General features: G+C 40.8%; 1 protein-coding gene across 2 annotated transcripts; it reads right to left on the bottom strand.

The window, feature by feature from the left end:
- Nucleotides 1-1,877: 1,877 nt before the first annotated feature.
- On the bottom strand, nucleotides 1,878-24,287 carry si:dkey-12h9.6 (macoilin). 2 transcript variants are annotated; one of them, XM_046291193.1, is made up of 11 exons: nucleotides 24,086-24,287; nucleotides 15,953-16,094; nucleotides 15,476-15,602; nucleotides 14,950-15,085; nucleotides 14,495-14,673; nucleotides 12,870-13,368; nucleotides 12,459-12,617; nucleotides 11,222-11,395; nucleotides 8,506-8,632; nucleotides 6,892-7,069; nucleotides 1,878-2,986 (listed from the first exon to the last, which is right to left on the bottom strand). In XM_046291193.1, exons 1-11 carry the CDS (start codon nucleotides 24,160-24,162, stop codon nucleotides 2,796-2,798), a joined length of 1,989 nt encoding a protein of 662 aa, XP_046147149.1. In that variant the 5' UTR covers nucleotides 24,163-24,287; the 3' UTR covers nucleotides 1,878-2,795. The 2 variants fall into 2 exon arrangements, 1 of the variants encoding a protein (XP_046147149.1); XR_006830675.1 differs by lacking the exon at nucleotides 8,506-8,632 and having other exon boundaries at nucleotides 2,853-2,986.
- Nucleotides 24,288-24,487: the final 200 nt, after the last annotated feature.

The raw sequence follows: 24,487 nt of genomic DNA on the forward strand, positions 1-24,487 counted from the left end.
AAATATATGAATATTACTAACAACAACAGATTAAATTAATTTTGGCCAAGCGATCCAAATAACTTTAGAGGGTGCTATACAATACAATGCAATATTATTAATCTACAATGTATGTTCTTAACCCTGGGCAACATGGGCCTGGGAGGGTCACAGGGTTATTGGTATCCAATTATATTTTTTCAAGGTCTTGTATTGAATACTTCTCAATACATAAATGCACTGTAATTTCAACTTGAAAACTCCAACATTTTCTCTCCGATGCCAAGAGGCAGGCCTTTAAAATGTTCCTTCCTAGTGCCTGATACTTGGTTAGTCCGGCCATGCACTACCAAAGTCATAGTAAAACTTTTTGTATGCTATTTTTTGTGTTTTGATTACGAGGGTCCCTGATGAATTTTCTCCGACCCCAAAAGGTTTGAGAAGTTTGAGAACCCCTGATCTGGAACATTGACTGCCTTCAGATTATTCACACTTTTTCCAAAATGTGTTGTGTTACAGCCTGAATTTAAAATGTATTAAGTTGAGATAAAAGTTTTACAAATTAATACAAAATGAAAAGCTGAAATGTCTTGGCTCAATAAGTATTCAACCCCTTTGTTATGTCAAGTCTAAATAGTTTCAGGAGTAAAAATGGGCTTAACAAGTCACATAATAAGTTGCATGGACTCACTCTGTGAACAATAATAGTGTTGAACATGATTTTTGAATGACTACCTCATCTCTGTACCCCACACATACAATTATCTGTAAGGTCCCTCAGTCGAGCAGTGAATTTCAAACTTAAGAAAAATCAGGTTCTGTGGTAACTGGTTAATGTGTACATTTTTATTATCAACTGTTTCATCAGAATAGTAAGAATAGCTGGAGCCCTTGAACTATAATATGTATGTACTTGCACAATCTTTAGTCACCAATGACATTGTGCCCAAACAACTAGTACTGTATTACACACACCAGTGTCATGCTGACAGAAACATTGATTTACTAAATTAAAGCAGCAAACTTCCATGTGAAAAGTACATCAAGCCCAAAAAGTATTGTTTCAATATAAAACTGGAAACATGAATTCTAACAAAAAGAGACCAAAAAATGGTAAGATCAATTTCATTAGTATTCAACAATTTGAAAAACAATTCGGGTTGTGTTTTCAAATTCTTTACATTTTGTGTGTGTGTGTGTTTGTGTGTGTGTGTAAAAAAGACTACAAAAACATTACATATCACTTCAATTCAAACACATTACTGTCTCACATTAAATAGTGTTTTACCTCATATTTAGAAAGTAATTCATTCAATTTACGGGTAATTTTGTACATCGCTACACAATTTTTGGTCCACCAAAATTCCATGTTATATCCATGTTATTCACAACGCTGCCCAACTTTTATAGACAATATACATTTTCAGTTTACTGGTGACTGGTAAATGGTACAGTGGTGTCAACCACATCTGGGTTCAAATACTATTTGAAATCTTTTAAATACTGTAGCGTTTGCTTTAGTCTGTCTCGAAGAGTTCAAACCCAGATGGTCTGGGTTTGAACTCTTGCAACTAAGCTATTGGTTCCATTTGTCACGCCTTGGTCATTGTATTTTGTGTTTTTGTTATATGTTTGGGTAGGCCAGGGTGTGACATGGGTTTATATGTTGTTTTTCGTATTGGGGTTTGTAGTATTTGGGATCGCGGCTGTTTAGGGGTGTTGTATAGGCTTGGCTGCCTGAGGCGATTCTCAATCAGTCAGGTGATTCTCGTTGTCTCTGATTGGGAACCGTATTTAGGCAGCCTTAGTTTCGCTTTGTATTTCGTGGGTGATTGTTCCTGTCTCTGTGTAGTGTTCACCAGATAGGCTGTAATTAGATTTCACGTTCCGTTTGTTGTTTTGTATTGTATAGTTATTTCATGTATCACGTTTTCATTCATTAAAGATCATGAGTAACAAACACGCTGCATTTCGGTCCGACTCTCTTCCTTCAACAGACGAACGCCGTTACACCATTGTTCCAGACAAGCTCAAGGAAGTATTGATTTCAAATAGTATTTGAACCCAGGTCTGGTACGACCTGATCATCCTTTAACTTGAAGTGACACTGTCCAAAGGACCCAAAAGGTTGATAATCAAGGCCAGGGGTTTGTCCACTGGCAATACATGCATTGAATAAACGTTGCCCATCAATATAAGGCAAATGAATAAGAGAGAGAAACCGAAAACAACGACATAAGGACAGAGTTGCTAAGAGTGAGCTCAGACAGCCCAATTCTCTTCCAACCTAATCTTGCTCAACCCAAATCACATTACACGGTACATTGTGTCAGGATTCTGAATTGAAAAGCCAACAGTGTCCTAACGGACGAGCATCTATAAAATGTCATATTTACTGTAGTCAAGGGAGCTCAATGTTACATTAAAACATCGCCGTAGGCGTCAGTAATCTCACAAGTCCTCTAAACTCAAATACTTCTTCAGAGGAAAGACTAAGGAATATTTGCTTTGTGAATTAAGCACCTGTGAAGCAGCCAAAGGCTTTTTGTTTCCCACCTCGCCAATGATTTTATGGAGAGTTACTGAGAAGGTAATCATCTGACAGTTTATGTTTTGTGAGAACTACCGTATACAAATCCTTGAGACTGATAATGTTGTTGAGCACTGTGACATCATCGCCACAACCAGGAAGTCTCTTGGGTGCTCTCCCGTTTCTAGGAGATAGACGTGTTACAAGTGACTGCACAGGCGGAGCCCTGCTCAAGATAAGGCTTAAGATGGTCTACCGCATGTTTTCAACAGGTTGTGGTGGATTCTTATTTCTTAAGACACTGGTACATCAGCGCCCGTGGGTTGAGCACATAGCGCTCTGAGTTGAGGAACTTGGTGAGGTACTGCGGTACTGCGGGCCGCGGCGTCATGAAGGACATGCCAGGACTGACAGCCATGACCTCGGCGATCTTGCGTTTCATCTCGCCAATCTCCTTATCCTGCTTGAGTACTTTTCCTGTGGGACAGAGGTACAGTAGAGTCACGATAAGCGATGGAGTTATAGATTAAAAATATAATTTATGAAGTCACTGAATTACTGTAGCTGAACTCTCCTTACAGTGTCAAATCCTCACATAATAATCGGGCATACAGTATAACTGGAATATTCAAGCAAATCTTCCATTGATATCAATGCAAGATTTAAGTGAAAGTTCAAGCTACACGTGCATATCTCAAATTGGCAATCGGCTAAATCAATGCTATATAGAACTATAACATAATTCTACAGAGCTATAACATAATTCTACAAAGCTATGACATAATTCTATAAACCTTTAACAATTCTATAGACCTACAACATAATTCTACAGAGCTATAACACAATTCTATAAAACAATGACATAATTCTATAGAGCTATAACATAATTCTATGAAGCTATAACAATTCTATAAAGCTATGACATAATTCGATAGAGCTATAACATAATTCCACAAAGCTATAACATAATTCTATGAAGCTATAACAATTCTATAAAGCTATGACATAATTCTATAGAGCTATAACATAATTCCACAAAGCTATAACATAATTCTATGAAGCTATAACAATTCTATAAAACTATGACATAATTCTATAGAGCTATAACATAATTCCACAAAGCTATAACATAATTCTATGAAGCTATAACAATTCTATAAAGCTATGACATAATTCTACAAAGCTATAACATAATTCTATAAAGCTATAACATAATTCTATAAAGCTATGACATAATTCTACAAAGCTATGACATAACTCTATAGACCTATAACATAATTCTATAAAGCTATGACAGAATACTATAAAGCTATGACATAATTCTATAAAGCTATAACATAATTCTATAAAGCTATAACATAATTCTATAAAGCTATGACATAATTCTACAAAGCTATAACATAATTCTATAAAGCTATAACATAATTCTATAAAGCTATGACATAATTCTACAAAGCTATGACATAACTCTATAGACCTATAACATAATTCTATAAAGCTATGACAGAATACTATAAAGCTATAACATAACTCTATAGACCTATAACAATTCTATAAAGCTATGACATAATTCTACAAAGCTATAACATAATTCTATAAAGCTATAACATAATTCTATAAAGCTATGACATAATTCTACAAAGCTATGACATAACTCTATAGACCTATAACATAATTCTATAAAGCTATGACAGAATACTATAAAGCTATGACATAATTCTATAAAGCTATAACATAATTCTATAAAGCTATAACATAATTCTATAAAGCTATGACATAATTCTACAAAGCTATAACATAATTCTATAAAGCTATAACATAATTCTATAAAGCTATGACATAATTCTACAAAGCTATGACATAACTCTATAGACCTATAACATAATTCTATAAAGCTATGACAGAATACTATAAAGCTATAACATAACTCTATAGACCTATAACAATTCTATAAAGCTATGACATAATTCTACAAAGCTATAACATAATTCTATAAAGCTATAACATAATTCTATAAAGCTATGACATAATTCTACAAAGCTATAACATAATTCTATAGAGCTATAACATAATTCTATAAAGCTATGACAGAATACTATAAAGCTATAACATAATTCTATAAAGCTATGACATAATTCTATAAAGCTATGACAGAATACTATAAAGCTATGACATAATTCTATAAAGCTATGACAGAATACTATAAAGCTATAACATAATTCTAAAAAGCTATGACATAATTCTATGAAGCTATAACAATTCTATAAAGCTATGACATAATTCTACAAAGCTATAACATAATTCTATAAAGCTATAACATAATTCTATAAAGCTATGACATAATTCTACAAAGCTATGACATAATTCTATAGACCTATAACATAATTCTATAAAGCTATGACATAATTCTACAAAGCTATGACATAATTCTATAGACCTATAACATAACTCTATAAAGCTATGACATAATTCTACAAAGCTATGACATAACTCTATAGACCTATAACATAATTCTATAAAGCTATGACAGAATACTATAAAGCTATGACGTAATTCTATAAAGCTATAACATAATTCTATAAAGCTATAACATAATTCTATAGAGCTATAACATAATTCTATAGAGCTATAATATAATTCTATAAAGCTATAACATAATTCTATAAAGATATAACATCATTCTATAGAGCTATAACATAATTCTATAAAGCTATGACATAATTATATGAAGCTATAACAATTCTATAAAGCTATGACATAATTCGATACAGCTATAACATAATTCCACAAAGCTATAACATAATTCTATGAAGCTATAACAATTCTATAAAGCTATGACATAATTCTATAGAGCTATAACATAATTCCACAAAGCTATAACATAATTCTATGAAGCTATAACAATTCTATAAAGCTATGACATAATTCTACAAAGCTATAACATAATTCTATAAAGCTATAACATAATTCTATAAAGCTATGACATAATTCTACAAAGCTATGACATAACTCTATAGACCTATAACATAATTCTATAAAGCTATGACATAATTCTATAAAGCTATAACACAATTCTATAAAGCTATGACAGAATACTATAAAGCTATGACATAATTCTATAAAGCTATAACATAATTCTATAAAGCGATAACATAATTCTATAGAGCTATTACATAATTCTATAGAGCTATAACATAATTCTATAGAGCTATAACATAATTCTATAAAGCTATAACATAATTCTATAGAGCTATAACATAATTCTATAGAGCTATAACATAATTCTATAAAGCTATAACATAATTCTATAAAGCTATAACATAATTCTATAGAGCTATAACATAATTCTATAAAGCTATGACATAATTCTATAAAGCTATAACATAATTCTATAAAGCTACAACATAATTCTATAAAGCTATGACATAATTCTATAGACCTATAACATAATTCAAAAAAGGTATAACATAATTCTATAAAGCTATGACATAATTCTATAAAGCTATGACATAATTCTATAAAGCTATAACATAATTATATAAAGCTATGACATAATTCTATAAAGCTATGACATAATTCTATAAAGCTATGACATAATTCTATAAAGCTATGACATAATTCTATAAAGCTATAACATAATTCTATACAGATATAACATAATTCTATAAAGCTATAACATAATTCTATACAGATATAACATAATTCTATAAAGCTATAACATAATTCTATAAAGCTATAACATAATTCTATACAGATATAACATAATTCTATAAAGCTACGACATAATTCTATAGAGCTATAACATAATTCAAAAAAGTATGACATAATTCTATAGACCTATAACATAATTCTATAAAGCTATAACATAATTCAAAAAAGTATGACATAATTCTATAAAGCTATGACATAATTCTATAAAGCTATAACATAATTCAAAAAAGTATGACATAATTCTATAAAGCTATGACATAATTCTATAAAGCTATAACATAATTCAAAAAAGTATGACATAATTCTATAAACCTATAACATAATTCTATAAAGCTATAACATAATTCTATAAAGCTATAACATAATTCTATACAGATATAACATAATTCTATAAAGCTACGACATAATTCTATAGAGCTATAACATAATTCAAAAACGTATGACATAATTCTATAGACCTATAACATAATTCTATAAAGCTATAACATAATTCTACAAAGCTATAACATAATTCTATAAAGCTATAACATAATTCAAAAAAGTATGACATAATTCTATAAAGCTATAACATAATTCTATAAAGCTATAACATAATTCTATAAAGCTATGACATAATTCTATTAAGCTATAAAATGATTATATAGCGCTTTAACATAAATGGGGAGGGGGACCTTGTGTTATCTCCAGCTGCCTGCGGGTGTCTCCCAGGGCTGAGAACAGGTCCAGTTTGATACGCGTCTCGGCGCTCAGGTTGTACTCCAGGTGCTGAGCCTTGTCCTGCAGGGCTGACAGGGCAGAGAGCAGCACATCCTGCTCCTCCTGTTCCACATAACGATACTTCCCCAGGGCCTGGGATGGGATCAGGGAGAGAGACACTCGCAATAGCCCCAGGGCTACATAGAAGCAGACTGGTTGGCACCCAAATGGATTAAGCTACATTTCACTGTTGTTGTAAAGCGAAGCGATGGTGAAACGTAGCGAATTCAGTTTGGATGCCAGGCTAACAAAGGAGCGTGGACTAACAGGGCCGTGTTCAGTAGGTACGATACAGGAGAACACGGTTTGGAATTGAGTGTAAGGTGGTGGTTGTGCCTGGAGTTGCCCAAAAAGAAACGATTGGTTTCGTTTTCCGTTTTAAACCGTGTGTCCTACTGAACATGACCCTGGTGGTTTAGCAGTCATTCTGAGGTGCTTTTAACAGGATGTGCTTTGGTTCCCCAAACTTGTAGAATGCATTTTTTTTGAGTGCTGAAGAATTGCAACGCCCTCATTAGAAAGCCAATTTCCCCAGTTCGGGAACCAATGCACAACATGACCACAATATCTATTTCCAACAGTGATGGTGGATTGGTGGATGGCCAGCCATTCAAAAAACAATGTGAGCTGAATATTTTTTTAAACGCTCTAAGGACAGGATTCTTTCTTTGTTTTTTGTAAAATAGGTTTTTAGATATTCACAAGTTAAGTGGAGGTAGTAACAGTTGTATTGGGTTGTATTACTAAATAACTAACTTGTAACCTATGATGAATTCACTTTAAGATGTACAATGTTTTATGAAAGACTTGGCTTCTGCCTCTGCAATGTCTGCATGCTTCATGATGTATATGTCACCACAAGAAAACAATAATCACAAACAACAAGATATTAAATATATGTGAAACGAATACAGTTAGCATACAGTATCGATGAATGCAAATACAAAGTGCCCACATTACAGTACGTTGAGTTCAGGCCAACACAAACAAAACTGAAGATCTGAAAGTCCTCAAAGCACTGGCCGAAACACCATTTCCTGCTACTCAAACCCACAAACACAAATAATGACACAGATAGTCACACGCAACAAGCCACAAGTCTACAAAATGGCATATCCAAAAACACAACACAACGGAGTATCACTTCAACAACGAGCAAGACAACACAACGGAGTATCACTTCAACAACGAGCAAGACAACACAACGGAGTATCACTTCAACAACGAGCAAGACAACACAACGGAGTATCACTTCAACAACGAGCAAGACAACACAACGGAGTATCACTTCAACAACGAGCAAGACAACACAACGGAGTATCACTTCAACAACGAGCAAGACAACACAACGGAGTACCACTTCAACAACGAGCAAGACAACACAACGGAGTATCACTTCAACAACGAGCAAGACAACACAACGGAGTATCACTTCAACAACGAGCAAGACGTGAAAACTCACAAACTCCACACGTACATTCGTACGGAGCCCACTCGTGTGAAAGAGTAGTACTTTTTTTTGTTTTTACCTCGACTTCATTCACTAGAGCTATTAGACGGCCCTCTTTCCCTTGACTCTCCAGCTGTAGTTGTTTGTACTCTGTCTCTAGATCTTTTTCTTTTTTCCTTAACATTAGGGTCACAGAGTGTTCCTGCCTAGTGTGGTGGAAGATAGAGAGAATAGTACATGCTTTGTTTCAGGTGGTCAGAGAGGTGCTGCTTATTTGTGGGATTTGGGAGGTGGTTGGGGAGGTGGTTGGGGAGGTGGTTGAGGAGGTGGGGTAGTCCAAAGACAAAGAAACATGACAACATCAACAGCAAGCGGTCTTGGGATTTGGGGGGGGGGGCATTTTGAAATCCATCTGTACTTTGGTTTGCGTAAAACAAATATTATACTTCACTAATTATTATGCTTTTTTTACTATGATAGTTGTTACCGGCTGCAATGAAAAGAAAGTTAATAGTACAGCAAATAAAATAAATAAAAGCAAGTGTTGGTGAAATTAGGATCTGGAGCAGGGGTTCTCAGGGATCCCTGGAGGTACTGCAGGGGGTCCTCTGTCAGATCTCAAATGTTAAAAAAAATTTGAATATTACTAACAACAACAGATGAAATACATTTTGGCCAAGCGATCCAAATAACTTTAGAGGGTGCTATACAATACAATGCAATATTATTAATCTACAATGTATGTTCTTAACCCTGGGCAACATGGGCCTGGGAGGGTCACAGGGTTATTGGTATCCAATTATATTTTTTCAAGGTCTTGTATTGAATACTTCTCAATACATAAATGCACTGTAATTTCAACTTGAAAACTCCAACATTTTCTCTCCGATGCCAAGAGGCAGGCCTTTAAAATGTTCCTTCCTAGGGCCTGATACTTGGTTAGTCCGGCCATGCACTACCGAAGTCATAGTAAAACTCTTTGTATTTTTTGTGTTTTGATTATGAGGGTCCCTGATGAAATTTCTCCGACCCCAAAAAGTTTGAGAAGTTTGAGAACCCCTGATCTGGAACATTGACTGCCTTCAGATTATTCACGCTTTTTCCAAAATGTGTTGTGTTACAGCCTGAATTTAAAATGTATTAAGTTGAGATAAAAGTTTTACAAATTAATACAAAATGAAAAGCTGAAATGTCTTTGCTCAATAAGTATTCAACCCCTTTGTTATGTCAAGTCTAAATCATTTCAAGAGTAAAAATGGGCTTAACAAGTCACATAATAAGTTGCATGGACTCACTCTGTGAACAATAATAGTGTTGAACATTCTTTTTTAAATAACTACCTCATCTCTATACCCCACACGTACAATTATCTGTAAGGTCCCTCAGTCGAGCAGTGAATTTCAAACACAGATTCAACCACAAAGACCAGGTAGGTTATCCAATGCTTGCAAAGAACGACGCCTATTGGTGGAGGGGTAAAAAAATTTAAACAGACAATGAATATCCCTTTGAGCATGGTGAAGTGTGGATGGGGTATACACGCAGTCACTACAAAGATACAGGCGTCCTTCCTAACTCAGTTACCGGAGAGGAAGGAAACCGCTCAGGGATTTCACCATGAGGCCAATGGTGACATTAAAGCTGTTACAGAGTTTGGCTGTGATAGAAGAAAACTGAGGATGGATCAACAACATTGTAGTTACTCCACAATACTAAGCTAAATGAGAGAGTGAAAAGAAGGAAGCCTGAACAGAACACAAATATTCCAAAACATGCATCCTGTTAGCAACAAGGCACTAAAGTAATACAGCAAAGAAATGTGGCAAAGCAATTAACTTTTTATCCTGAATACAAAGTGTTATGTTCGTGAAAATCCAAATTAACACATTACTGAGTACCACTCTCCCTATTTTCAAGTATAGTGGTGGCTGCATCATGTTATGGGTGTGCTTGTAATTGTTAAGGGCTGGGGAGTTTTCAGGATAAAAAATAAATGGAATAGAGCAATGATCATGGCAAAATCCTAGAGGAAAACCTGTTTCAATCTGCTTTCCACCAGACACTGTGAGATGAATTCACCTTTCAGCAGGACAATAACCTAAAACACAAGGCCAAATCTACACTGGAATTGCTTAGCAAGAAGACAGTGAATGTTCCTGAGTGGCCGAGTGACAGTTTTGACTTAAATCTACTTAAATATATGGCAAGACCTGAAAATGGTTGTCTAGCAATAATCAAAAACCAATTTGACATAGCTAAAGAATGTGTAAAATAATAATGGGCAAATGTTTCACAATCCAGGTGTGGAAAGCTCTTAGAGACTTACCCAGAAAGTCTCACAGCTGTAATCACTGTCAAAGGTGCTTCTACAAAGCATTGACTCAGGGGTGTGAATACTTACAGTATGTAAATTAGATTCCTCTATTTCTTTTTCAATACATTTGCAAAAATGTCAAAAAACATGTTTTCACTTGGTCATTATGGGGTATTATGTGTAGATGAGTGAGAACAAAATATTGAATCATTTTTAATTCAGGTTGTAACACAACAAAATGTGGAATAAGTCAAGGGGTATAAATACTTTCTGAAGGCACTGTATATAGTGTGCACTACTTTTGACCATACTACTATTGGCCCTGGTCAAAAATAGTGAACTACATAGGGAATAGGGTGCCATTTGGGATGCAACCTCAATAGCATCTGAGGGTAAAGGTTGTTGCGTTACATGCAAGTCATACATGTATATGCATTTGAATACAAAATAATGGAGGAAGGTGAGAGAGTGAGTGCCATACCTGTTTGGTAGACTACTACGAGCTAAGATGGCCGCCTCCTCTATTTTGTGAGCCTGGAGTTCGGCCAGCTGTTTCTCTATGGAGAGCCTGGCCTCTGTCTCTGCTCTGGTCTTCTTCTCTAGCACGGCGCTGATCTGCTTGTCTTTCTGCTTGGTCTTGGTCAGAGACAAGATCCTGAAACACAGAGTCAAACTACAATGTTCTAGACCAGGGATGGGCAACTGTCGCATTCCCCCTTTTGTAGGCCTGAGGCCTGTGGGTACGCAGACTCATGAGCCACTGCGGCCTAGTGGTGGCCCTCACCCCCATCAAAGTTGCCCTTCCCTGTTCTAGACTAAAGGGAGTATTTGGTCTGTATCCTACATGGTACCCTATTCCCTACATAGTGCACTACATTTGACCAGAGCCCTATGGGCCCAATAAGGTGCATCTTGAATGCAGCATTGGTGTATGTGAATCAATACATTCCATTCCCACTAAATTGGTTAGAAGGTTCAAAACGTGAAAAAGATTTCCGTAGCACTTCATGTGATTCTCGAAAGCTAAAGTATAATTTCAGCCAGTAGTTTTGAAAGAAGTGCTCACAAGCCAAAACAGGTCCCTGAAAATGTTGCACAATTGGGTACTACGTAATTCATTTCATGTTCCGTCCTGTTTTTTTGGGGCAATTTGTATGAAATGTTTTGAATTCCAATGTGTAAAATATGTTATGAATTTGTAAGTTCTTAAGATCCCGGACTGCATCTTTAACATAGTTATTTCATTTGAGTATAATCACATTATTGCATCAAGGTACTACACCACTTTGCTTACTTGTGCTAACCTGGCTTGAGTACAATACTCAGTGTAATAGTGCCATATGTGGAGGGTGGTGGGGTAGAGGGGGGACAAGACATAACATAACATTTCAAACAGAATGTCAGTGCATATGATAATTATAAACAGCAAAATGTTTTATTTTCACATCCACTAGAGAGGTGCATGGAATGTGTTGTTTTACAGGGTCAGCCATAGCAAGTGCCTTGCTCAAGGGCACATCTACAGATCTTTCACCTTGTCGGCTCGGGTATTCAAACCAGCGACCTTTCGTTTACTGGCCCAATGCTCTACCCACTAGGCTACCTGCCTAGTAACCAGCAGGGGGAGACAAAAACAGTGTATGGCAGACAGACAGGGCACTAGGGTCACTATGTGAGGCAAAACAAAATAGACCATAAAATGCAATGTTATCACTCACTTGCTCTGGAGCAGATCGTTGTTCTGCCTGAGCAAAGACACCTCGGGCCTCAGGCTGTGCTCGCTGTTGGTCAGGTTGCAGACGTGGCTGCGCAGCTCCTGCTCACCTTGTCTGCTGGCCTGCAGCTCGCCCTTCAGCCTCCTCATCTCCTGCTCCAGCCTGGGAAATGGGGGAGAGGGGGAGGGAGAAGGGGTAGGGGAGAGAAGGAGGTGGAGAGAGAGAGAGGGAGGTGGAGATATAGGGAGGTGGAGAGAGAGGGAGGTGGAGGGGGAAAGATAATATAGGGGGAGAGAGAGATAGAGGGGGGAGAGAGAGGAAGGTAGAGAGAGAGGTAAAGAATAAGAAGAGACATCTCTCTGTGTGTCTCCAAAGCCAATGAAATGAAAGGGAATGGCGGCGGAGTATCCCTACTTAGTGATTTGGTCAGCGTGAGGATTTGGCGCGACGGGGCCCTTGTCTGTGGCGTGCCGATTGGGGCTGACCGTTTTGGACCCGTTCTTCTGCTTCCTTTCAGACCTGCCAGTGGGAGGAGGCGAAGGGATGCTAGCGGCGCCAGGGGACATCCTGCGTGCTTTGGGGGAGGAGGATGAGCTTTTGGCGGCACGGGGGACTTTGCCGCTTTGCTCCTCCTGAGGTAGATTTTCGGTGGTGGCCGAAGACTCAGTCGACCCTCCTCCTGTCGACCTTCCTCCTGTTCCACCGTCGGTGGGGGGGTCTCTGGGTTTGGAGGACGGGGGTGGCTGGGGATTTGAGTCTCCCAGCGTTGTTGCCTCCACACCCCTCTCAGTCCCTCCCTGCTCCACTCCACTGTGGATCTGGAGGCAGTCCATGGTGAGTCTCTCGTCAGACGCCACAGCACCGTTCTGACACTGGTACTGACTGGACTCGGGTTTAGGCCTCCACTTTGAGTCTGCAGGGGGAAAGAGCTATATTTCAAAGACAATATCTAGCTACAGAGTATTGGACTCACAATGAGATGTAACATTTATCTTCCTACACGCATAGAGATATTAAAGTGGAGCATTAACTAAAAATGTCCTCCTTTGGCATTATATGAGTTCCAAATGGCTCCACTTTCTCTATGTACTGAACTACTTTAACCAGGGCCCATCTAAAAGGTTTAACCTGAAAACAACTGCCTTACCAGGGCACATCTAAAGGGCTTAACCTGAAAACAACTGCCTTACCAGGGCCCATCTAAAGGGCTTAACCTGAAAACAACTGCCTTGGCAGGGCCCATCTAATGGGTTTAACCTGAAAACAACTGCCTTGGCAGGGCCCATCTAATGGGTTTAACCTGAAAACAACTGCCTTACCAGGGCCCATCTAATGGGTTTAACCTGAAAACAACTGCCTTGGCAGGGCCCATCTAATGGGTTTAACCTGAAAACAACTGCCTTACCAGGGCACATCTAAAGGGTTTAACCTGAAAACAACTGCCTTACCAGGGCCCATCTAAAGGGCTTAACCTGAAAACAACTGCCTTGGCAGGGCCCATCTAATGGGTTTAACCTAGAAACAACTGCCTTACCAGAGCCCATCTAATGGGTTTAACCTGAAAACAACTGCCTTGGCAGGGCCCATCTAATGGGTTTAACCTGAAAACAACTGCCTTACCAGGGCACATCTAAAGGGTTTAACCTGAAAACAACTGCCTTACCAGAGCCCATCTAATGGGTTTAACCTGGAAACAACTGACTTACCAGAGCCCATCTAATGGGTTTAACCTGGAAACAACTGACTTACCAGAGCCCATCTAATGGGTTTAACCTGGAAACAACTGACTTACCAGAGCCCATCTAATGGGTTTAACCTGGAAACAACTGACTTACCAGAGCCCATCTAATGGGTTTAACCTGGAAACAACTGACTTACCAAACAAAGTAGTACTACCATTGGGGAATCATCTCATAACAGTGTAAAACAGAGCCAGAATTAATGAGTAATAGGCACAATCTCCGCTGTACTTACTGCCTTTGCAGCTGTACTTACTGCCGTTGATGTCTCTGATGCTCTTGGGGTAAAGCTGTACTTACTGCCATTGTCGTCTGTGATGCTCTTGGGGTAAAGCTGCAGGCCCAGAGGTAGGGACTGTTCCAGGAGGTGCATATGGAAGTTGTTTTCGCTCTGCACAGCTTTCTGCGTCCGCAGTTTGAAGATGCTGGTGAAGTAACATGTGGCGTCAAACCCCAGATAGACAACAGGGTAGCCAATGCTGGGGGGAAGGGGGGGGAGCAGGAGAGAGAAAATAAATATTAAATAATGGCCTACATTATTGTGTGTCATGATGACAAACACATGCATGAGCAGAGTATGCCACTTGTGATTCATTGCGATTTTAAGACGTTAGCTTAAACCCACTCAATTCAAGCGGTTGTGAAAATCCTTGGCATTTAGAAAGTATCTACAGCGTATAAACTGGGTTTGTTTGGAAGATTCTGCTCGAGGGTGAATATTTGGTGAGAAGTGCTTTGTGTTTCAATCGACCTACCAGTGCGCTGCGAAGAGATGAGACAGGTTGGCGTGGGAGTTGTTCAGATCTTTGAGCCTCAACGAAGCATCCGTGTACACCAGCATCACCCACAGGGACACCCACAGGGACACCGTTGACATACAGATGCCTTTCTCTGAGAAGAATAAATCAATTATTATAAAAAACATCACAACTTACCAAGAGAAAATACTAAGCTTATGTTCATAGATAGTGTAGCTACCACCAGAACTGTGCTCTTACAAACAAAACAGCATAATGTGGTTCCATTTCTATGTAACGGGTTGAAACATTCAATTACGTCAAATTTCATCATTTATATTATGTCAGATTTCATAATTGTAAAAGTTTACATAATGGAAGGTTTCATCTGTTACCGGAATGGTTTGTTTCAACTCTTTACAGAAACGTGTGACTTGTCAGACATCAATGATATAACATTCCACATTATCATTATCTAAGGCATTCCACAGCTAGGCAATACAATACATATTGTTAAGCTGTAAAACAGCCTTGATATACTTACCTGTGTGCCAAATGTAATTGAATAAGACATAGGTGCTGGCTGCGAAGAACAACCAGTGGAGGGGAACAAAAATGAAACAAAAGATGTCCAGGGTGAACGCCGCACACACAAACACCACACAAATCACCTGCAACAGAGAGACATTATGTTGGTGCTGTGTTGGACAGCTACATTTTATTCTGTCTGCTTGAGTTTCGAACAAGATGACAATGGCTGTGGTATATGACAGATTTATAACATTTATATAACAGGTTGCAAGGCCTAAAACTATTTTCAACAATATTTTGATCTCAATACTTTACTGTTATTGACTTCCATCTAGTAGACCATTAAGGTAGGGCAGCATCCCAAATGGAACCCTATTCCATGTGATATAGTGCACTACTTTCAAAAGTAGGGTTCTGGTCAAAAGTAGTGCACTATATTATAGGGAATAGGGTGTCATTTGGGACACAAGATAACTGATAAAGTCCTCACCAGCCCATGGCAGTGGAAAGTGGTGTAGACGCTCCTGAAGAATAGCCAACAGGGCCACAGGTATTCCAATCGAAACTCCAGTATAAAATCTGCCAGGAGCACCAGAGTCCACACGATCATAAACTTCAGAAAGGTGTAAGCGCTGCAAAACACGCATAAGAGGAGGATATGAAGAGTTTAATTCCAAAACGCTATATATCCATTTTCAGAAATGTTGGTAAATTTGTTTTTTGTTTGTTTAAAGAACTATGGTGGAAAAATGTCAAGATCATGTTATAATACTTTTATTGCATCAAATGGTTGTTTTACCCAACAGAATAGAGTATTTAGTTAACTATTGCATATGTGTTCTACTGAGGATGGGCCTCTGGGAAATAACACTGACAGGAGATTTACGATGTCTTTTGGGTGATAGAACCTAAAGAGCATTCCAGAGCATGAGTTCTATACGGGGCCAGACACTGGTCTCTACACAATGAAAACTGCTGACACAGCAGATGCTGTCTGCTATGTATTATAGGTATCTTTCATACAGATCTTAACCTTGTGACCAATTCTATATATCTGTTGTTTGTCATGTAGGTTGAAAGGGGTGTATCTTAGCTATAAAAGTCCTTTGTACTTTTGTCTCGAGGCTCTCAATGAATCATCTGAGCATGAATCTTCGACCAGCCATGAGCAGCCATCATTATCGTAGAGCATTACATCTATTCACATTATATGTGTGTGTTGTATTGACCTGCTCCCTTATTAATAAGTGTTTAAAGATGTTTAAGTATAATTCTGACTTGTGTGATAAGTTCTCTTCTCATTTGATAGTAAAGAAATGAACCACCACAGAACAGGAAAGAGACTGGTGTGTTTTTTCACTATCTAATCATGGCATTGGGTTGTTCAATGACAGACATGTATTTGTTTGAAACATATCACTAGATAGTTTGTCTCTATGAAATGAAACAATCACATTTTGTTGAAAAACACCCAGATATAAAAAGTTAGCATTGCAAGGTTTTACACCGTCTAATGATACAAATAATGACATTTTTTTGTAACAAGCTGTACAAATGATACATTTGTGACATCATATTTTAAAAATATATATATTTTAAAATGAATCAGTACAGTAATATGAGATGGTGGGTGGTGGACCGTTCTTGATATACACCGGAAACTGTTACAGTTCTTGACTCAACCCGGTGAGCTACCATACCCCATTCCAAGGCACTTCAATATTTTGTCTTGCCCAGTCATTCTCTGAATGGAACTGTCATGTTTTGTCATTTATTATCATGTCTTGTCCCTGTGCTTCCCATTCTATTCGTTTCCCTCTGCTGGTCTTATTAGGTTCTTTCCCTCTTTCTATCCCTCTCTCTCCCCCTCCCTCTCTCACTCTCTCTTCTCTCTATCGTTCCGTTCCTGCTCCCAGCTGTTCCTATTCCCCTAATCATCATTTAGTCTTCCCACACCTGTTCCCGATCCTTTTCCCTGATTAGAGTCCCTATTTCTCTCCTTGTTTCCCGTACCTGCCCTGTCGGATCCTCATATATAATTCACCGTGCTGTGTCTATGTTTTGCCCTGTCGTGTCGTGTTTCCCTCAGATGCTGCGTGGTGAGCAGGTGTCTGAGTCTGCTAGGTTCAAGTGCCTTCCCGAGGCAACCTGCAGTTCTCGATCAAGTCTCCAGTCTGTTCTCGTCTTTACGTGTAGTATTATGCTTTTTGTTTTGTAAAGTTTATTCTGGATTAAATACTCTGTTTTCGCCAAGTCGCTTTTGGGTCCTCATTCACCTGCATGACAGAAGGATCCGACCGAGGAATGGACCCAGCGACTACAGACGCTCGTAACACTGCCGTCGAGATCCAAGGAGCCATGCTCGGCAGACACGAGCAGGAATTGTCTGCTGCTCGCCATGCCGTGGAGAGCCTGGCCGCTCAGGTTTCCGACCTCTCTGGACAGTTCCAGAGTCTTCGTCTCGTGCCACCTGTTACTTCCTGGCCTGCCGAGTCTCCAGAACCTAGGGTTAATAACCCACCTTGCTACTCCGGGCAGCCCACTGAGTGCCGCTCCTTTCTCACCCAGTGTGAGATTGTGTTCTCTCTCCAACCCAACACATACTCTAGAGAGAGAGCTCGGGTTGCTTACGTCATTTCACTCCTTACTGGCCGGGCCCGAGAGTGGGGCACAGCTATCTGGGAGGCAAGGGCTGATTGTTCTAACAATTACCAGAACTTTAAAGAGGAGATGATTCGGGTTTTTGACCGTTCAGTTTTTGGTGGGGAGGCTTCTAGGGTCCTGGCTTCCCTATGCCAAGGTGATCGATCCATAACGGATTACTCTATAGAGTTTCGTACTCTTGCTGCCTCTAGTGACTGGAACGAGCCGGCGCTGCTCGCTCGTTTTCTGGAGGGACTCCACACAGTGGTCAAAGATGAGATTCTCTCTCGGGAGGTTCCTTCCAGTGTGGACTCTTTGATTGCTCTCGCCATCCGCATAGAACGACGGGTAGATCTTCGTCACCAGGCTCGTGGAAGAGAGCTCGCATCAACGGTGTTTCCCTGCTCCGCATCGCAACCATCTCCCTCCTCTGGCTCAGAGACTGAGCCCATGCAGCTGGGAGGGATTCGCATCTCGACTAAGGAGAGGGAACGGAGGATCACCAACCGCCTGTGCCTCTATTGCGGATTTGATGGACATTTTGTTAATTCATGTCCAGTAAGAGGCCAGAGCCCATCAGTAAGCGGAGGGCTACTGGTGAGCGCTACTACTCAGGTCTCTTCATCTAGATCTTGTACTACTATGTCGGTCCATCTACGCTGGACCGGTTCGGGTGCTACATGCAGTGCCTTGATTGACTCTGGGGCTGAGGGTTGTTTCATGGACGAAGCATGGGTTCGGAAACATAACATTCCTTTCAGACAGTTAGACAAGCCTACGCCCATGTTTGCCTTAGATGGTAGTCATCTTCCCAGTATCAGATTTGAGACACTACCTTTAACTCTCACAGTATCTGGTAACCACAGTGAGACTATTTCTTTTTTGATTTTTCGTTCACCTTTCACACCTGTTGTTTTGGGTCATCCCTGGCTAGTATGTCATAATCCTTCTATTAATTGGTCTTGTAATTCTATCCTATCCTGGAACGTATCTTGTCATGTGAAGTGCTTAATGTCTGCCATCCCTCCCATTTCTTCTGTCCCCACTTCTCAGGAGGAACCTGGCGATTTGACAGGAGTGCCGGAGGAATATCATGATCTGCGCACGGTCTTCAGTCGGTCCCGAGCCAACTCCCTTCCTCCTCACCGGTCGTATGATTGTAGTATTGATCTCCTTCCGGGGACCACTCCTCCTCGGGGTAGACTATACTCTCTGTCGGCTCCCGAACGTAAGGCTCTCGAGGATTATTTATCTGTGTCTCTTGACGCCGGTACCATAGTGCCTTCTTCCTCTCCGGCCGGGGCGGGGTTCTTTTTGTTAAGAAGAAGGACGGTACTCTGCGCCCCTGCGTGGATTATCGAGGGCTGAATGACATAACGGTTAAGAATCATTATCCGCTTCCCCTTATGTCATCAGCCTTCGAGATTCTGCAGGGAGCCAGGTGCTTTACTAAGTTGGACCTTCGTAACGCTTACCATCTCGTGCGCATCAGAGAGGGGGACGAGTGGAAAACGGCGTTTAACACTCCGTTAGGGCATTTTGAGTACCGGGTTCTGCCGTTTGGTCTCGCCAATGCGCCAGCTGTTTTTCAGGCATTAGTTAATGATGTTCTGAGAGACATGCTGAACATCTTTGTTTTTGTCTATCTTGACGATATCCTGATTTTTTCACCGTCACTCGAGATTCATGTTCAGCACGTTCGACGTGTTCTACAGCGCCTTTTAGAGAATTGTCTCTACGTAAAGGCTGAGAAGTGCTCTTTTCATGTCTCCTCCGTTACTTTTCTCGGTTCCGTTATTTCCGCTGAAGGCATTCAGATGGATTCCGCTAAGGTCCAAGCTGTCAGTGATTGGCCCGTTCCAAGGTCACGTGTCGAGTTGCAGCGCTTTTTAGGTTTCGCTAATTTCTATCGGCGTTTCATTCGTAATTTCGGTCAAGTTGCTGCCCCTCTCACAGCTCTTACTTCTGTCAAGACGTGTTTTAAGTGGTCCGGTTCCGCCCAGGGAGCTTTTGATCTTCTAAAAGAACGTTTTACGTCCGCTCCTATCCTCGTTACTCCTGACGTCACTAGACAATTCATTGTCGAGGTTGACGCTTCAGAGGTAGGCGTGGGAGCCATTCTATCCCAGCGCTTCCAGTCTGACGATAAGGTTCATCCTTGCGCTTATTTTTCTCATCGCCTGTCGCCATCTGAGCGCAACTATGATGTGGGTAACTGTGAACTGCTCGCCATCCGCTTAGCCCTAGGCGAATGGCGACAGTGGTTGGAGGGGGCGACCGTTCCTTTTGTCGTTTGGACAGACCATAAGAACCTTGAGTACATCCGTTCTGCCAAACGACTTAATGCCCGTCAAGCTCGTTGGGCGTTGTTTTTCGCTCGTTTCGAGTTTGTGATTTCTTACCGTCCGGGTAGCAAGAACAGCAAGCCTGATGCCTTATCCCGTCTGTTTAGTTCTTCTGTGGCTTCTACTGATCCCGAGGGGATTCTTCCTTATGGGCGTGTTGTCGGGTTGACAGTCTGGGGAATTGAAAGACAGGTTAAGCAAGCACTCACGCACACTGCGTCGCCGCGCGCTTGTCCTAGTAACCTCCTTTTCGTTCCTGTTTCCACTCGTCTGGCTGTTCTTCAGTGGGCTCACTCTGCCAAGTTAGCTGGTCATCCCGGTGTTCGAGGCACTCTTGCGTCTATTCGCCAGCGATTTTGGTGGCCGACTCAGGAGCGTGACACGCGCCGTTTCGTGGCTGCTTGTTCGGACTGCGCGCAGACTAAGTCGGGTAACTCTCCTCCTGCCGGTCGTCTCAGACCGCTCCCCATTCCTTCTCGACCATGGTCTCACATCGCCCTAGACTTCATTACCGGTCTGCCTTTGTCTGCGGGGAAGACTGTGATTCTTACGGTTGTCGATAGGTTCTCTAAGGCGGCACATTTCATTCCCCTCGCTAAACTTCCTTCCGCTAAGGAGACGGCACAAATCATTATCGAGAATGTGTTCAGAATTCATGGCCTCCCGTTAGACGCCGTTTCAGACAGAGGCCCGCAATTCACGTCACAGTTTTGGAGGGAGTTCTGTCGTTTGATTGGTGCGTCCGTCAGTCTCTCTTCCGGGTTTCATCCCCAGTCTAACGGTCAAGCAGAGAGGGCCAATCAGACGATTGGTCGCATACTACGCAGCCTTTCTTTCAGAAACCCTGCGTCTTGGGCAGAACAGCTCCCCTGGGCAGAATACGCTCACAACTCGCTTCCTTCGTCTGCTACCGGGTTATCTCCGTTTCAGAGTAGTCTGGGTTACCAGCCTCCTCTATTCTCTTCCCAGCTTGCCGAGTCCAGCGTTCCCTCCGCTCAAGCGTTTGTCCAACGTTGTGAGCGCACCTGGAGGAGGGTGAGGTCTGCACTTTGCCGCTACAGGGCACAGACTGTGAGAGCCGCCAATAAACGCAGGATTAAGAGTCCTAGGTATTGTTGCGGCCAGAGAGTGTGGCTTTCCACTCGCAACCTTCCTCTTACGACAGCTTCTCGTAAGTTGACTCCGCGGTTCATTGGTCCGTTCCGTGTCTCCCAGGTCGTCAATCCTGTCGCTGTGCGACTGCTTCTTCCGCGACATCTTCGTCGCGTCCATCCTGTCTTCCATGTCTCCTGTGTTAAGCCCTTTCTTCGCACCCCCGTTCGTCTTCCCTCCCCCCCCCTCCCGTCCTTGTCGAGAGCGCACCTATTTACAAGGTACATAAGATCATGGACATGCGTTCTCGGGGACGGGGTCACCAATACTTAGTGGATTGGGAGGGTTACGGTCCTGAGGAGAGGAGTTGGGTTCCGTCTCGGGACGTGCTGGACCGTTTACTCATTGATGATTTCCTCCGTTGCCGCCAGGATTCCTCCTCGAGTGCGCCAGGAGGCGCTCGGTGAGTGGGGGGGTACTGTCATGTTTTGTCATTTATTATCATGTCTTGTCCCTGTGCTTCCCATTCTATTCGTTTCCCTCTGCTGGTCTTATTAGGTTCTTTCCCTCTTTCTATCCCTCTCTCTCCCCCTCCCTCTCTCGCTCTCTCTTCTCTCTATCGTTCCGTTCCTGCTCCCAGCTGTTCCTATTCCCCTAATCATCATTTAGTCTTCCCACACCTGTTCCCGATCCTTTTCCCTGATTAGAGTCCCTATTTCTCTCCTTGTTTCCCGTACCTGCCCTGTCGGATCCTCATATATAATTCACCGTGCTGTGTCTATGTTTTGCCCTGTCGTGTCGTGTTTCCCTCAGATGCTGCGTGGTGAGCAGGTGTCTGAGTCTGCTAGGTTCAAGTGCCTTCCCGAGGCAACCTGCAGTTCTCGATCAAGTCTCCAGTCTGTTCTCGTCTTTACGTGTAGTATTATGCTTTTTGTTTTGTAAAGTTTATTCTGGATTAAATACTCTGTTTTCGCCAAGTCGCTTTTGGGTCCTCATTCACCTGCATGACAGGAACACATACACAATCCATGTCTCAATTTTCTCAAAGCTTGAAAATCAAATAATTTGTCTCCTACCCTTCATCTACACTGATGGAAGTGAATTTACCAAGTGACATCAATAAGGTATCATAGCTTTCACCTGGATTCACCTAGTTAGTCTATGTCATGGAAAGAGCAGTCTAGTGTTTTGCAACAAAACCATTTACAATATACATCTAAGAGGACTGTAATATTTGACATACTGGTACCCATAAGCATTCATTTCTGATGAAAAAACACAAGTGTGAAAATTGGTGGATATAGCTTTTTGTAAATAAACTCTTCTGAAGTCAAATGTGTGTGTTATAATTTTATGGAATAATGGTAAAAATGTCATGCTGATGATCTGTGATTGAAGGTTAAAAAAACATCTAAATCTACTGGAAGAGCTAAATGTAGCTTATTTCTCACGATATAGGCCTAAGCCCGTTATTATCATGCATTTGGCAGGAATATTGGCAAACTGTGAAAGATACTGTTACTTTTATGTAAAAGGTGTGCAAAACATTTTGAAGTCTTGCTTCATTAAATATAATAAACGGACTTATGCATATAAAGCTTCATTAAATTAGGTGATCCATAGACTCATATAGGGATTCATCTCATTAGGCAAATAGTGTAATCACTAAATCACGATTCATTACATTATTTTACATTTGGGAACCCAACCTAGTTTTTATATCATCTTGGAGAAAATAGACACTTGGATAAGATAATGCCTACATTCTCTCATTATAGACTACACTCCTGTCTTGTTTTCAACAACTCCTTTGTTCGTGCGCTCGACACCTACATAGCGTACTGTTATTACATCAACCCCTTTTTTTGTTTGGTAACCATGACAACGTTTCATCCGCGATACTGGGTACCAACCCCTTCCCCCCCTCCCCCCACACACAAAGGAAATGATAGAGGAGATGATCTCAATTGAAATGTATATTCTAGTCCTTTTACCAGACGCGCTTTTCCAGAGCAACTTCCAGTTCGTGCATTCATACACTGAACATACCTCAGCGCTTTGTCTCGTCACAAAGGGGACATCGCGAAATCTCTATTGGTCTAGACACGCTGTCTGTAACGAAATGCCTGTAATGCCTACCTGGTAGTAAGCTGACATTGTACGAATAGGTTTAAGTAGGCCTATATCTATTAAGGTCAGAGCATATAATAATAATAGCCTACACGATGTTTGATTATTGTAGCATAATTGAATGGTTACCCTTCAAATGAGAGAAGATAGCCTGAATCATGTACTGTAAAAACTACCCACATCAAGTTGCAAAGGCTTATTTTTCAAGTTGACTCCGCTATAATGTTTGTAGGCCTATTTAGCAACCACAATGTCATTTTCCATATCATACAGCGTCCAAGAGTAGGCTAAAGGGAAGAAGCAATTATTGTGATAAAAATAGACATCAGGTGAGAATGACGAAGATGCGCATTACACAAAGCCTAGCAACAACAAAAGCAACGGCATCCGGTCGATGCGTCACCTCACTATACCTTTCAGATATCTCCTCCGTAATTTTTATCTTTTTCATTTTCCGTAGCTTGCTTGCGTCCACATAACGTTTCTTCATTGTATGGCTTCTATTCCTTGTGCTCTAATAAACCGCAAAAAGCGGCAATCAATGTAGGAAAAAACGAATATGGATGGCCTTGTTAGAAAACAACCTGATATTTTGAGGCTTTGTGTATGAATGAAACTCCACCACGGATGCTACTGTACGCATGTGCAGTACTTCGACGTCTCAAGCGCGCGATGGAGACAACACTCACATGAGTGCTATACGGGATCATTGGGATGTCGCTACCCCAAACCTTAGGATTCCGGATAGCACGGACCCTTCTGTGGCCACATCCTTTTATTATAAGCCAGTGGCTACATCGAGCTGAGGGGGGAAT

Source organism: Oncorhynchus gorbuscha, linkage group LG12, assembly GCF_021184085.1.
Source record: "Oncorhynchus gorbuscha isolate QuinsamMale2020 ecotype Even-year linkage group LG12, OgorEven_v1.0, whole genome shotgun sequence".
NCBI lineage: Eukaryota > Metazoa > Chordata > Actinopteri > Salmoniformes > Salmonidae > Oncorhynchus > Oncorhynchus gorbuscha.